The 14,155-nt window shown below is 38.8% G+C and overlaps 1 protein-coding gene and 1 long non-coding RNA gene across 2 annotated transcripts; one reads left to right on the plus strand and one right to left on the minus strand.

Annotated features, from left to right (window-relative positions):
* Window positions 1-1,266: 1,266 nt before the first annotated feature.
* LOC146332150 (uncharacterized) lies at window positions 1,267-2,336 on the minus strand. Its single transcript, XR_014772104.1, has 3 exons — window positions 2,208-2,336; window positions 1,883-1,961; window positions 1,267-1,804 (listed from the first exon to the last, which is right to left on the minus strand). It is a non-coding gene; the product is annotated as an uncharacterized LOC146332150 (long non-coding RNA).
* On the plus strand, window positions 2,327-11,521 carry nfs1 (NFS1 cysteine desulfurase). Its single transcript, XM_084739854.1, has 13 exons — window positions 2,327-2,663; window positions 4,705-4,781; window positions 4,909-5,025; window positions 5,217-5,300; window positions 7,034-7,186; window positions 7,322-7,415; window positions 7,619-7,753; window positions 8,340-8,497; window positions 8,641-8,746; window positions 8,915-8,996; window positions 9,671-9,754; window positions 9,970-10,059; window positions 10,949-11,521. Exons 1-13 carry the CDS (start codon window positions 2,558-2,560, stop codon window positions 11,010-11,012), a joined length of 1,350 nt encoding a protein of 449 aa, XP_084595980.1. The 5' UTR covers window positions 2,327-2,557; the 3' UTR covers window positions 11,013-11,521.
* Window positions 11,522-14,155: the final 2,634 nt, after the last annotated feature.

Below are 14,155 nucleotides of genomic sequence, written 5' to 3' on the forward strand. Positions count from 1 at the left end.
TTTGACTTTTGAAAAGCTGTAGGAACACTATAAACTGTGATTTGACTTTGACAGTTTCTATCAGAGAAACAGCCCAGAAAACTGGCTCTAGTGGGTTCTGAGGATTCTCCAAAGTATCAGGGACACTGCTAATAAACCAGATCAGAAATCTTCTGGACAGAGATGTCAATACCAGAACAAAATAAACTAAAAGTATCTGACTTTGGAGAATCTTACTACAGGGAATAGAAAGAATGTGTATTTTTTGTAATTTTGACGAACTGACCCTTTAACACCCACTCACTAATCTAACCAAGCATTTTCATTTCCCTCCTTCATGTCATTTTTCAGGACCAGCCTCTGATCTTCTTTTTAATTGTGATTTTACTGATTTAACAGACAAAGCTGCTTCTCTAATTTCAGTGTCGTTATTTATTGTTATGATTGTATGTATATATCTGTTCAAGCCATTAATTTTAATAATAATGTGTTGTAATATTATTATTATTATGCTTTGATCGGTTGTGGTTATCAGTACAGCGTGCAGACAGAAGTTAACATCACAGTGAAGGAGATATTTTGTGCATAATCAGGGTTTCAGTGGGTCTTTAAAGAGTCTGAATGATATTAAATCAGTTTGCCAAAGTTGATGCCTGTCAAATCAGAGTTTCAGTGTTTAGAAGATGCTCTGCCTCATTTTGTTTTAGTGTCCCAAACCCTCAGGAGCGCTTTAACAAAATCAGGGAGAGAATCTTTTAAAATGTTCGCTTTGCATAGAAAATGTCATAGTTTTATGAGAAAATTAAAACTTGTCATGTATTTGCTTCCATCTGTGTGAGAGTTTTATTCTTTTTTTTTTTTGTGGTTGAAAACAAGGTGAGTTTGTTTTAGCTTAATGAGAAAAAGTTGTTGAACTGGTCCTTTTAATGAACATGTACTTTTACAAAAGACTTCCTGTGATAACTTTACTTACAGTAACAAGAAATCCACAGACTGATGTGAGAAAATGTACTTTATTTTCTAGGTAAAAGATGAGTTTTAATTTTTTCTTTGAAAAAAAATGTAAGTGAGCTGCACATTCTTAAAAGTAGAATCAGATCCAGGACGTCAAATACTGATATTTAGGGTTGGTAAAACATCTTGAGTGTAATATAATGAGAAAATAAGGAAATACAGGCAGAGGCCAGAGTCTCTGCAGATGCAGGCACCACACACTTCTAGTGGGCCATAAGTGGTGATTGAAAGGGATTATGTTTTATACGAATCTATACATTATACATGTAAATTTAAATTAAATTGAAGCCATTTTCCACGACTACACCTTCCTACTTTCCTAGTTAAATAATCTTATAGATCCAAGACAAAAAACTCACAGCGGGATGGGACTCAAAGAAAAGGTGCAGTTATTTCAATTTCAATTTTCACCATTTTCTGACATTTTATAGACCAAACAACTAATCGATTAATTGGGAGAATGACCGACAGATTACTGCATATTATACCGTAAGAAAAATAACAGTGGAATTGAGAGTTGTACAGTGTTTTGAAAATCCTGATTTTCATTTGTCAATTGTGCTAAAAGTAAAACTATAAATTGGTTTTACAGGGGGCTGAACACACGTTTCGTAAACTTTTGTCTGTCACCAATCACAGGGCAAAGAACGGTCTTGGCCCCGCCTCAAACAGCACCAAAACAACGGACAACAGCCAATGAGAGCGCAGCTTGTACAGAGGAAGTCCCGCCCCCTATTTCCGTTACTTGTGCAACCATGAAACAGCATCGACACCGGGCTGCGTCAAGCTGCAGAGAGTCAACAGGAACAAGCTGCAGAGAGGAGAAAGACATGTGATTGTTCATTCTGTGATGCATGTCCAGAAACATGTTCTCACAGTGCACCTTTACCAACAAGCTTTGGAGGGACATGTCCCGGTATATTCTTGATCATTTTGTCCATGTCTCTTCTTTGTACTGGGAAAAAGTACTGCAAAGACGATAGTAGAAAAATCCAAAGAACTGTACATATAAATCTGATGATCATTTTAGGCAAATTCCACACCCACAAATCCAAATTTAGCCATTCTAAACCTCAATTTGTAGTATTTGAAAATACAACCAAACAGTATTAAAACAATATATGATCCAGAAATAAGTAATATTGTAAATATTAAAATATTAAAAATGTAATATTATTTTGAGTAAAAAATACACATTTATTCAGAATGTTTACCTGAAAACATTTTGTTCTGAAGGGAAAACAAACTCGTCATGCTCGTCATCAAGCATTTTATTTTGAAAGGATCACCGGAAGTATCCATTACTATCATATCTACCTTGATATTGACCGAGTCTGCACTTGGATATAACTGACAGGCGGCAACGTTTCTTAAACCAAACCGAACTTTGCTCACATTTTACTTTTATTCTTAAATCGTGAATCTTCTTTTTCATTTTTACGGACAGAAACCAGTAGGTTAAACTGGTTCAATCCGGTTCAACTTCCACTGGTGTTGTGGTTGCAGTTGTCAGCGTGTTATCGGAGGTCAGTGGGTCTCCAGGTGAAACTAGCAGCCCGTGCAGATGCTTTCTCCGAGCAGGACCGTCTCCTCCCGGCTCCTCAGGCCGGGATCATGGCTCCCTCTCCGGCTGGGCTCTGAGCCGAGAGCCGCTAGCACCCAGCGCAAAGGTAACAACTGTCCGGAGCCAGTTCAGCCTGGTTATTTTAGCTCAGAGCAGCTTCAGCTAGCGTGAAGCTAATCCCAAAGTGACGCAGTTTACAGCAGCTGTAACCTGACTGATGAAACGTTACATAGAGACACATGTGAGCAGTCTATAACATTTAAAAATACATTAATACTATAAAACCAACTAAAAACAAGCTCTCTGGGACTAGCTGATTGACAGAAAATTAATCGTCAATAATTTTGATTCTTATTTGTTCATAATTTATCAGATAAAGTGTCTTAACAAGTTATGGTTTCAGTTTTGCTTTCAATTTTTAATATTTCACGTCTATACATATATATATATATTTTTTTTTACCTGGATTTGGTACATTTTTACTGCCAATTTTGATCTTTTGTTTTTTTGTTTTTTTTAAATTGTGTTTGTTTCAATGATTAGCTAATGTTGTTTGTTTCTTTGGACTGAAGTTCAGACTAATAAGACATTTGAAAACATTTTGCACTGTAAAATTTTTTTTTTCTCTTAAATAAATAAAATGTTATTAATTTCTTGGTAACTGTTCTTTAAGAACCACATTAATGAATCCATGTCAGAAAATTATTATTTATGGTCTGTGTATAGTACATCATGTAAGATTTTTAAAACTTTCAAATATCGAAATTGCCCTCAGAAGTCCAGTAACAGTCAGACTCTTGTCCAAACACCCAAAGAGGTTCAGTATTAAGGCTGACACAACATCAGATTTTCAGCAGCAATAACTAACGATATTATTGTGATATCTATAGAAAATTGGAAGTAAAACGTAATAAAGCTGTCGGTCAAATTCATCTTTTAGTTTTGTTAGTTGTGCATCTTGTTTTGTTTTTTGGCAATGTATTGAACTAAAATACTGTGTGGGAGGTGGAGAGAAAGTCTGTAACTATAACTGTACAAAAGCATATAAAAGGTGCAGTTACACAATGGATAGTGAAAAGGGATGTGTGTGTGTGGAGACAAAGTTGGTGACAGTATGCTTGAGGCACTGGATTATTTACATAATATTATGATATGTGTATAATTAACATAACATCAATATTTGATTTTCAAGTAGCATGGTTATAATACTGATATATGGTGACACCCCTATTCAGTATATAACCAAAAGACCACACTGAAGAAGCTGGAAGCAGATAATGTTTAAAATACTTATTGAAGAAATGCAGTGAAAATTTTCAAGATAAAATTTATCGTCATTCTCCCGTCCTGTACAGTACTCAGTGTACAGGACAATGAGGTGTCATTCATTCAGTGCTCCAGTCTACGCAAACAGGAGCAAAAAAAAAAAAAAAAAAAAAGGTACAAAATGGCAGTAAATTAATATCAACCGTTTCCTGTGGAGTTTTTGACCTCTTTTGGGGCTAAGGAGCTGTTTCTCCATGATGAGTGGGTCCCAACTTCCTTTATTTATATTGTGTAAGCACACAATGAGGCGCTTGATTGGTGACTCTATACACAGTCCTACTACTGTCATGTGGATGTAACATACCAGAGTGTGCTACTATCTGTCAGCAAAGACAGAAGAAAAAAAACAGAAATCTAGCAAACAAGGGTGTAAAAAAATCTGGATTTAAAATACTTAAAATGAAAACAGATGTTTTGTTTGTTTACAGAAAAACTCCACAGGACACCTTTAAGTATTATCATAGTAAACCAATGGAAAGATTGTAGTTTGAGTGCTTATAAAGTGCAGTCTCACATATGAGGATGTGCATTGTTTTTGTTATCTATAATAAACTCAACAAAATAGATAAAATGTATTTCTATATGAAAAAAGTAATACAGTGCAAGACAATACAACACATACAGCATATAAATATGATGTTCAGCTTTCATAACTTTACAGTTTTGTGTTCACAGCTCTGCAAACATGAATGACTCAGCAGGTACTGACCTGCCTGCTGCAGATATCTGACCACGGTTTTGGTCCAGAATCACACAGATCTGATTAAACTCTTGAGTGAAACCAGCTTAAACTGACTGTCTATTGTTGTTTTGTGCTGCAGAGTTGATAAAGAAGCAGGAACTGGAGAAAGATGAGCTCCGCCCCCTCTACATGGACTTCCAGGCCACCACACCCATGGTAACCATTACCAACCACATTGTCATGGTTACAGTCTTTACCAGCTGATGTCAGAATGAGAGCGTTATATACATTTAATACATTTACTTGCGTATATAGTTTAAAGTGTGTGTGTTTGTGGATGTAGGACCCACGGGTGCTGGACGCCATGTTGCCCTACCAGGTGAATTATTATGGCAACCCTCACTCCAGAACGCACGCCTACGGCTGGGAGAGCGAGAGCGCCATGGAGACAGCCAGGAAGGTAGAGAGACACACAGTTTGTACAGAGAGAGAGGGAAAAGTTTTTTTGTTTTTTTTTTAATAAATTCTGATTTTTTTCTAACTACATTGTGAACCATGTACAAGGGGCTGTGTATTTAATTGTGGACCTCATTTGATTAAATCAGAATTTGATAGAGAGACACTGAATGTGTGTTGTCTCTCTCTGAGCAGCATGTGGCTGATCTGATTGGAGCAGATCCCAGAGAGATCATCTTCACCAGCGGGGCCACCGAGTCCAACAACATGGCCATCAAGGTAAAACTCTGCTCCTCCTTTTCATCACTCCTTCTTTGTTAACCTCCTCTCCATCACAGCTCCTCTCACCACTACCGTGAGAACCGATCGAGAACTGAGGGAACACAGAGAGCACAGAATGAGAACAGACTGGAGGTCTAGTCACAGCACTAATTAGTCTGTGTCTCTTTGTGTAATGTGTGTTTCTTGGATCTTAGTGATGTAGTGACTGCTGGTGTGGCTCGTTGGTGAAGTGCTAATGCTAGTATGCTAACAAGGTTGGGTAATGCCAGTCAGTCACAACAGCACTACTAGCTTCTTTATATTTTCTCTGTACAGAGCTGTTTAATCCCCGGGGATTTTGTTCACCATTGTAACCCCTGTAATTCAACTTATTATGAAAGTCTCAATTTAATACTTTTGCCTCAACATGACCTACATAAGCAAACAAGACTATCAGCAAAAAGATTGGCTGTTTCTGTGTATGGGTTGGATTCTTGTTAAAATCCATTGAAATTATTTATGGCATGCAGAACAGAATGTTTACATTTTCCCAGGCCAAGTTACAGCGAGTAGTGCATTAGATAAATGTCTCTTTTCTGGATTAAGCTGAACATTTTTTTCTTTCAACAACCTAACAGATCAGGCTTTTACACACTCATCCTTACCAAAAGAAAAATTATGATTCATTATTACAGAGTTTGAGAGGTCACAGAGATGTGTTCTACTGAGTAACCTGCTATTTTTGAATGAGGACAAAAAATGTATCTTTTTAAATAGCTTTATGCTTTAAGCTTTATGTCCAGACATGTGCAAATCTAATTTTGATGACCTCAGAGGAGACAAAGTCAGGTTGGGAACTGCTGCATAAGTCAGCTAAAAAGAAGCAGGAGAAGACTTTTCTTTAGATTTTGTTTTTTTTTCACGTTATATTTTTCCAAAATCAACACAAGATAAAATAAAGCTGATGCGGATCAAACTGTATGAACATTTAATATGTCAGTACTATCGTAAGAGTTTTAAAAATGTGATGAAACTGTTCAAAAAGTAGTGATACACACTGAAATTATTTCCACAAGACATGTCTGCTAAACATTGTGCTTTTGTGAGGGATAGTTCATACTCTGACAGAGGATGTTACATATAACTGGATGATGGCACACAGCTTTGATAGTTACCTAGTTACATACAGTAGATTCCTCCACTTTGGACTCTCCAGCTCTCCATTCGGCAACGTAAAAACAGTTTGCATTTGGGCATTGACCTGAATTTGCAAAGTTCACCAGAGTTGACACAAAGAAATTGCATTGCCTGTGTGAACAAATCCACTGAAATGAATAGATCTTTTTCACGGGACAGTACAGGAAACACAGTGGAGGTTCTGTTCCTTTTGGTGTTGCAAATCCTTTCCAGTGAGCCAACATGCACAATAACAGTGCTCTGACTTTGTTTGACTTGAATGGAATGGGACCTTAATTAGTATCATGATTAACACCTGCGTTTACTATTTTACGTCAGAATGGCTGCTGTGAAAAAGGTCTATTGACGTCCCCATGGAATTTCACCATTTTATATGCTGGTGTGACCGTACACTGAGAACACACAGGGATCACTGAAAAGGCAAAGGTACAGTAAAACAACAACAGTGAGTCGTGATATTAGTGGTGACCCTTCCTCTCTCTCTCTCTCCCCCTCTCTCTCTCTCTCTCTCTCTCTCTCTCCCCCCCCCCCCCCCCCCTCTCTCTCTCCTGCAGGGCGTGGCCAGGTTCTATCAGTCCAAGAAGCGTCATGTGATCACCACGCAGACCGAACATAAGTGTGTCCTGGACTCCTGCCGAGTTCTGGAGGCTGAAGGATTCAACATCACCTACCTGCCGGTCCAGTCGAACGGACTGCTGGACCTTGAGGTACGTATGCTGAGTACACAGAGAGAACAGCCACAGAACGCACAGAGAGAACATGTTCAGCGTGTACAGAGAACATTCAGACAACATACAGAGGTCAGTGTGTGTGTATTAAGAAGTGTGTGTGTGTGTGTTCAGCTGTTGGAGGCCTCCATCCGTCCCGACACCTCTCTGCTGTCAGTGATGACCGTCAACAATGAGATCGGCGTCAAACAGCCCATCAAAGAGATCGGTAACTATGGCAACATGAACATACTCATTACTCAGAAATCAGATTTCTGAAACATCCACCTGCGCTGTGTTTCATTCATGTTTGAATGTTTCAGAACAAAGTACAACCCTGTGATCACGTTCAGCCTTCAGGGAGTCCCTGATCTGATTCAGTGTTCTAATCAAAACTATCGATTAATTGATCTTTGCTCTTCTCGTCCACAGGTCAGATTTGTCGTTCTAAAGGAGTCTTCTTCCACACTGACGCCGCTCAGGCTGCAGGAAAGATTCCCATCAACGTCAACGACTGGAAGGTCGATCTGATGTCCATCAGCGGCCACAAGATCTACGGACCCAAAGGTTAGCTGTAGCATTACTGTACATATACCCTCAACTGTTAGCTTGTTAGGAGAGGTAGTGCTGTTATATTTCATACATGTATCAGTTTAAATTGCTTTTAAAAACGGAAGAGAATCTACAGACCTCATCAAACTATAGGAACTACTTTCTTTCTACCACAGAAAGAAAGTAGTTCCTCATCAAACCGCTCACAACAAGGTCTGTGGATTATCTTGAGTAACCAGATCATGATTTCTGGAAAAATGCATTGCTGTCTCATTTTTTGGTACTTTGAGCGCCACAAGCAAAGTATTAGATGGGGATTGGCTTCCATTATATACCAAAACAATCCAGATGGATAAACAGCACTACAGGCCAAAGGAAAAATATCACTTTTTGATTTTGGGGTGAACTGTCCCTTTAATGGGGCCATAGTCACACGGACAAAGAGAAATGTAAATACCAGTATCTTCAAAATACATAATTCATTAATAAAAACTAAAAATCTGGCCTAAATGGAAGCATGAGTTCATGAAACAGAATCTTGATCCTTGTGGTTTTCCGCAGGTCATTCTGACTGTATTTGTGTGTTTGTGTTTGTGTTCAGGTGTGGGCGCTCTGTATGTGCGTCGTCGACCCCGAGTGCGTTTGGAGCCTCTGCAGAACGGAGGCGGGCAGGAGAGGGGGCTGCGCTCCGGCACTGTCCCCACCCCGCTGGCTGTTGGGCTGGGAGCCGCCTGCAACATCGCCAAGCAGGAGATGGAGGTAAAACAAACGCACCCAAACATCCCAACACTCAATAAACGCACCCAAACATCCCGAGACTTAGTGTGTGTGTGTGTGTGTGTGTGTGTGTGTGTGTGTGCGTGTGCGTGTGCGTGTGTGTGTGTTTGTTTGTTTGTTTACAGTATGATCATCATAGAGTGTCCATGCTGGCTAATCGTCTGGTCCAGAAGATCATGTCTGGGATTCCTGACGTCATCATGAACGGAGATCCAGAACAACGCTACCCTGGTACACACACACACACACACACGCACACAAAGAAGTGAAACAAAAACGCACCACTGTCACATGCTTGGATTTCACCCAACATGAACTTTAAAGTCAGTGAAAGTTGAACTAATAAGTTTCTGTTGAAATGAGGCAGAGCACTAACCTGACTGTGTTTGTGTTTTTCAGGCTGTGTCAACCTGTCCTTTGCCTATGTGGAGGGAGAGAGTCTGTTGATGGCGCTGAAAGATGTCGCTCTGTCATCTGGGAGGTCAGACACACACCTGTGTTAAAAAAATATATAAACAGGAGTGAAGCTTTATTTTGAGCAGCTGCTCCTAATGAGTCAGGCTGTTTAATCAAATTATTTATGTAGATTTAAAGATACCCTGTGAAGTTTTTGACCCTCAGTAGCAGTATGAAGCAATATTTTTGTAAATGGGTCCCTATTTTCTTTGTATCATTCTCATGAGGAGGTATGATTCACATCAGAGTCATTTTAGTTTTATTTTTTTCATTATTTATTTATTTATTTATTTTTTTAATTCAGATTCAGTTTTTTTAACTGCACAGTAATATGGGGTTGTATTTATATTCTGTTTGTTTTTGTAAGTACACAATATTGTTTCAACTAGTTTTTGTTTTTTTCTGTTTTTTTCCCTAAAATCTAGTTATTTTATTTTAGTTGAATAAAAAGTTTTTTTTCACACAAACTTGTAGTTTTTAGTTTAAACTAATTATAATAACCTTGATACACATTCCTACTGTCTGGTTGTTGATTAAAATTGGTAGAAATATATTCGACATGTTTGTTAGAAGTCAAGGATACACAAAGTGTGCTTTGTTAGCAACAACTTTTTGTTTACAAGTTAACAAAAACTTATAGAAGATTAATTAATATTCGTGTGTGTGTGTGTGTGTGTGTGTGTGTGTGTGTTCACACAGTGCATGCACGTCAGCGTCTCTGGAGCCATCATACGTCCTCAGAGCGATTGGAGCAGATGAAGACCTGGCTCACTCTTCCATCAGGTACAAACACTCCTCATAATAAAGAACTCTTAATACAACAACGTTTCAGTCAAAGACCATTTTTAGGAATGTGATGGTTTACCATGAAACCAGTAATCGTTTCATCCTTACTCAGCAGATTGAAACATCTGCAGCCTTTCTGCTCTCTGTTTTGACTTAAGCTGAATCAAACGTTGGTTAATGTAAACCTGTGTTTGTATGTTTGTGTGCGTTAGGTTTGGTATCGGCAGGTTCACCACAGAAGAAGAGGTGGACTACACAGCAGAGAAATGCATCCATCAGGTCACCAGACTCAGAGAGATGAGGTGAGTTCAGCTGGACTAATGATTCTGGTTTATTCTGGTTGGTTTGTGTATCAGTCATAATAACATCATAGTAAAAATATTCACCAAGGTGATATCAGACTTTCAGTGTATTCTGACTGCTCGTGTTTTTTGACCCATCAGACTTCTTTTTAGTGATGCCTCCATGTTCTCAGATAGTGAATAGGCACTGACCCACATGTTTTTGAGGGCTGACAGCAGTATAGATTATTTGTAATCAAGGAGACAATGAACTGATGAACGCTTGCAGTAAAGATGAAAATCTTGGAAATCTTCATGGAAATAATGTACAAACCTATGAACTTAAGTAATAAAAGTTAAAAATTACTCAGCAGGTAGTACATTAGCCAGTTCAAAGGAAGCAGGGGGAGATTTTTCCCCACTCCTGTCCTCTAAAATCAACACAAAACAAAAGCTCTTTGTCCTTAGCTTTAAGTTTAAGTTAATGTCTTTGCATGAATGGGTGATGGTGACATTACTAATGTGTTCTAAGTACAGGATATACTGTCACTGCTAATACTAATTTGACACAAAATATTAATTTAAAAATTATTTTAGTACTCCTCCAGAGTCTATAATCAGGTTTGTCCATAGCAACGGTCTGTTCTTCATATTAACGGTCTGTTATACAAAAAAAAACAGAACTTAGAAAGCCGTAATTGGCCAGTCAGAATGCTATATGGTAATAGTGCAACATGTAACACCCAACAACCTCTCTCTCTCTGTCTCTCTCTCTCTCTCTCTCTCTCTCTCTCTCTCTCTCCGTCTCTCTCTCTCTCTCTCTCTCTCTCTCTTCATCTCTCTCTCTCTCTCTCTCTCTCTCTTCATCTCTCTCTCTGTCTGTCTGTCTGTCTCTCTGTCTGTGTGTCAGTCCCCTGTGGGAGATGGTTCAAGAGGGCATCGATCTGAAGAGCATCAAGTGGACACAGCACTAGACTCCTCCCACTTTGTGTTTACTTCCTGGCTGAGGACAAAGGCAACGATGATGATGATGATTCCCAGTGAATTCTGGGATTAGACCAGCTTTTCCTTCCTGTATACAAACACGCACAATCTTCCTGTCTGACTTGAAGTCTGTTTGTAGCTGTATCTCTCTGTCTTTGTAGAAGCTCCTCTAGTTGCTCCGTCAGGAGATGTTGCTCAGAGAGTTGACCAGCACGGGGCGACTTCCGTGTGTTGTATTCTCTCTGCTGTCGATCAGTCGGGACAGGTTGCCTCTGTGTCTCGACTGAGAAGTTGTCAGAGGCTGTAACATCCGGATCGTGTATCATGAAGTCAGTTCCTCTCAGTCAGGCTCTCTTTGGGTTACTCTTAGGGCATGTTTACATGAAAGAGTTCTTAATTATAGCCAGTAACTGTGAAACCTGTGGCAACAAAAAGTGATTTACAATGAGGAGAAAAATATCAAATATAATAACACAACTAGAATAAAATAAGAAGTGGTTATAGGATTCATAGCCAAACATTGGCAGCAAAGGTAAAGGGCCGTCCACATCACGAAAGATAACAATAACAATCAGGAAGTGAGCAACCACACAATAACATTCTGTAATCAATTGTGCCAAGCACATGCTGAGGAAAATGGGCGTTAATGAGGTGTTACTGCTGTACAGAGAAACAAAAAGAAAAACAGAAGTATATGGGTTCACGAGATTCTTCAAAGACGGGAGGAGTTAGGAGAATCCAACACTCTGTTACAAGAGTTATCGTCTTTTGATGAAGACGAATTTTATTCATACTTGCGTATGAGCCAACATCAATTTGATGGTATCCTGACGATTGTCAAAGAGGACATCAGTAAGGACCAAACAAACTTCAGTCCATCAGTGCCAAAGATTGTTTTCTCAGGTAAAATTACGTTTTTTTAATGTGTAATTTGCAGCATGTTATATAAGCATTTAATAAATTGTATACCACAATATTTTATGATTTTGATCAGCTGTCAGTGTTTCTATTGTTCATTGAAACACTCTGAAACGGATCCCAATGATATTGTTCACCACTGTGGTCATAATAGCTGCAGCGTGGATTATTTTGAAATGATATATTTGACGTTATCGGAATCGTTATTGTTGTGGACGGCCCTTAAGTCTGTACATTGGTGTGTGACTCAGGATATTATAGGAATTCTGCCTCCATTTCCCAGTGATCTGACTGATCAGTACTGGACCACTGACAGGTTTTGACCTGATCTTCTGAAGTGAACTTGCTCTGGAGCAAGTCAACCCTGCACGTCTGATACCACGGTGATATAATCTGGTTAAAAGTGATTTAAATTGTGACTCAAATGCAAAGATGGATGGCTGAAATGCTCAACCCGCTTTGTGATACAGGTTCTGTTCAATGTGTGAAGCAACAAAGATAAACAACGACCAGAGTGGCAAGACACTAAGTGGGAACAATGGGCAGTGTTGCTTCACCGAGGCTGTGACGGCAACTAAAGGTAGCAGACCTAAATTCACTGAGTCGATGGTTTACTTAAAATTTGAGTCAGAACTTTTCACTTGACGATCCACATATTGTCTCCTGCTCTGTTCACATGTGATGCACTGTCCCGTCTGTCTCCGAAGTCACGCTTGTTGTTATTCCTTCATTTCTCAAATCGGTTTTCAGTATTTAATGAGCATCGTGTCAGTGATAGGAGCCACAGTTTGATTACTTTGTTAACGTCTGGAACACTCTACAAGACTGTAGCCTTGATTTGACCACAGCAGCTGTTTTTTTTGTTTTTTTTTAAGATGGAGGAGAGTAAAAAAAAACAGCTCAGATCCACATACATGTGTCTGTGATTTCTGACAGACAGGAATCTAAAGGGGATCCTGAAAATCTGAACACAAATCTCTGCATCTGAAAAAAAAAGTTATGTATTTTTTTTAAAGATTTAATAACAGTATTTCTAAAGTCTTGTATTGTGTTCCGGGATGTATTCAGCTGAGCCCATACCGGTTGTATTTATTAGACTCCTGCATCTACTGTCTTCTACTGTTACTCTCATCATATACATTATTATGCAATAAAGCGCTGCTTCATGATTATGCAATCATTTTTTGTTTTGTTTTATTTTATTTATTACTATGCAGAATTTCCCCCCAAAATTATGCACAGACTCAGACTAAAACAGTCTCTCTCAGTCATCATCCATGACCCTCCAGAAGTGTGTGTGGTGTGTGTGTTTCTGGTTTTGCTGTGCTCAGGACGCTTTACCGACTCATAATGCCTGTGATCTTATTAATGTTCATTTTTATTGATTAATTCATAGGTGGATCTGTGCGCATATTCACACAGCTCAACCTACAGAACAGCTATAAAATTATACAAAACAGACGGTGACGGTGGTCGAATATGTGGTACCAAAAACTGTGGGCATTTATTTGCTGCTGTAACAACCTCCACTTTACTGGGAAGGTTTTCCACCAGATGTTGGGACCCGTCTGCAGAGACTCGTGTAGACAGAAGGACATCAGCGAGGTCCAACACTGATGTTGGGTGAAAAATACGGCCTGGCAGTTCCTGTTCATCCCAAAGGCGCTGTATGGTTTGGGCTGAGGTCAGGACTCTATTGAAACAGTGTGTCCTTACATTTGTGGACATATAATGCATGTGAGTGGATTTTCCCCATATGTTCACCTTTGTTTAAAAAAAGATATATTAAAAATCTTTGACAATAACGAACAGGCATTATCACTGTTAAACTCGCCATCAATAATATTGGCCAATACATGTGTTGGGTTGATTCGGTTTAGATATGAGGAGTGATTAATCAGGGTTAAGATTAAGAAATCAGAGGCAGAGTAGGGCGGGTCATGATTTTGCCTTTTTTTTTTTTGTCCAAAGCACACCTGTGCAATAATCGTGCTGTTTAATCTGCATCCCTGTATGCCACACCTGCTAAGAGGATGGATTATGTTGGCAAAAGAGAAGTGCAAGATTTTAACAAATTTGCAAACAAACTTTGAGAGGAATAATCCTTTTGAAGAGTTATTTTTTTTTAAATTATTATTTATTTATTTATTTATTTATTACTTCAGCTCACGAACAAGGGAAGCAAAAACTAAAGTGATAAATTCATAATTTTGTT

The sequence above is a fragment of the Lutjanus erythropterus genome, chromosome 2 (genome assembly GCF_056507025.1).
Source record: "Lutjanus erythropterus isolate fLutEry1 chromosome 2, fLutEry1.hap2, whole genome shotgun sequence".
Taxonomy (NCBI): Eukaryota; Metazoa; Chordata; class Actinopteri; order Lutjaniformes; family Lutjanidae; genus Lutjanus; species Lutjanus erythropterus.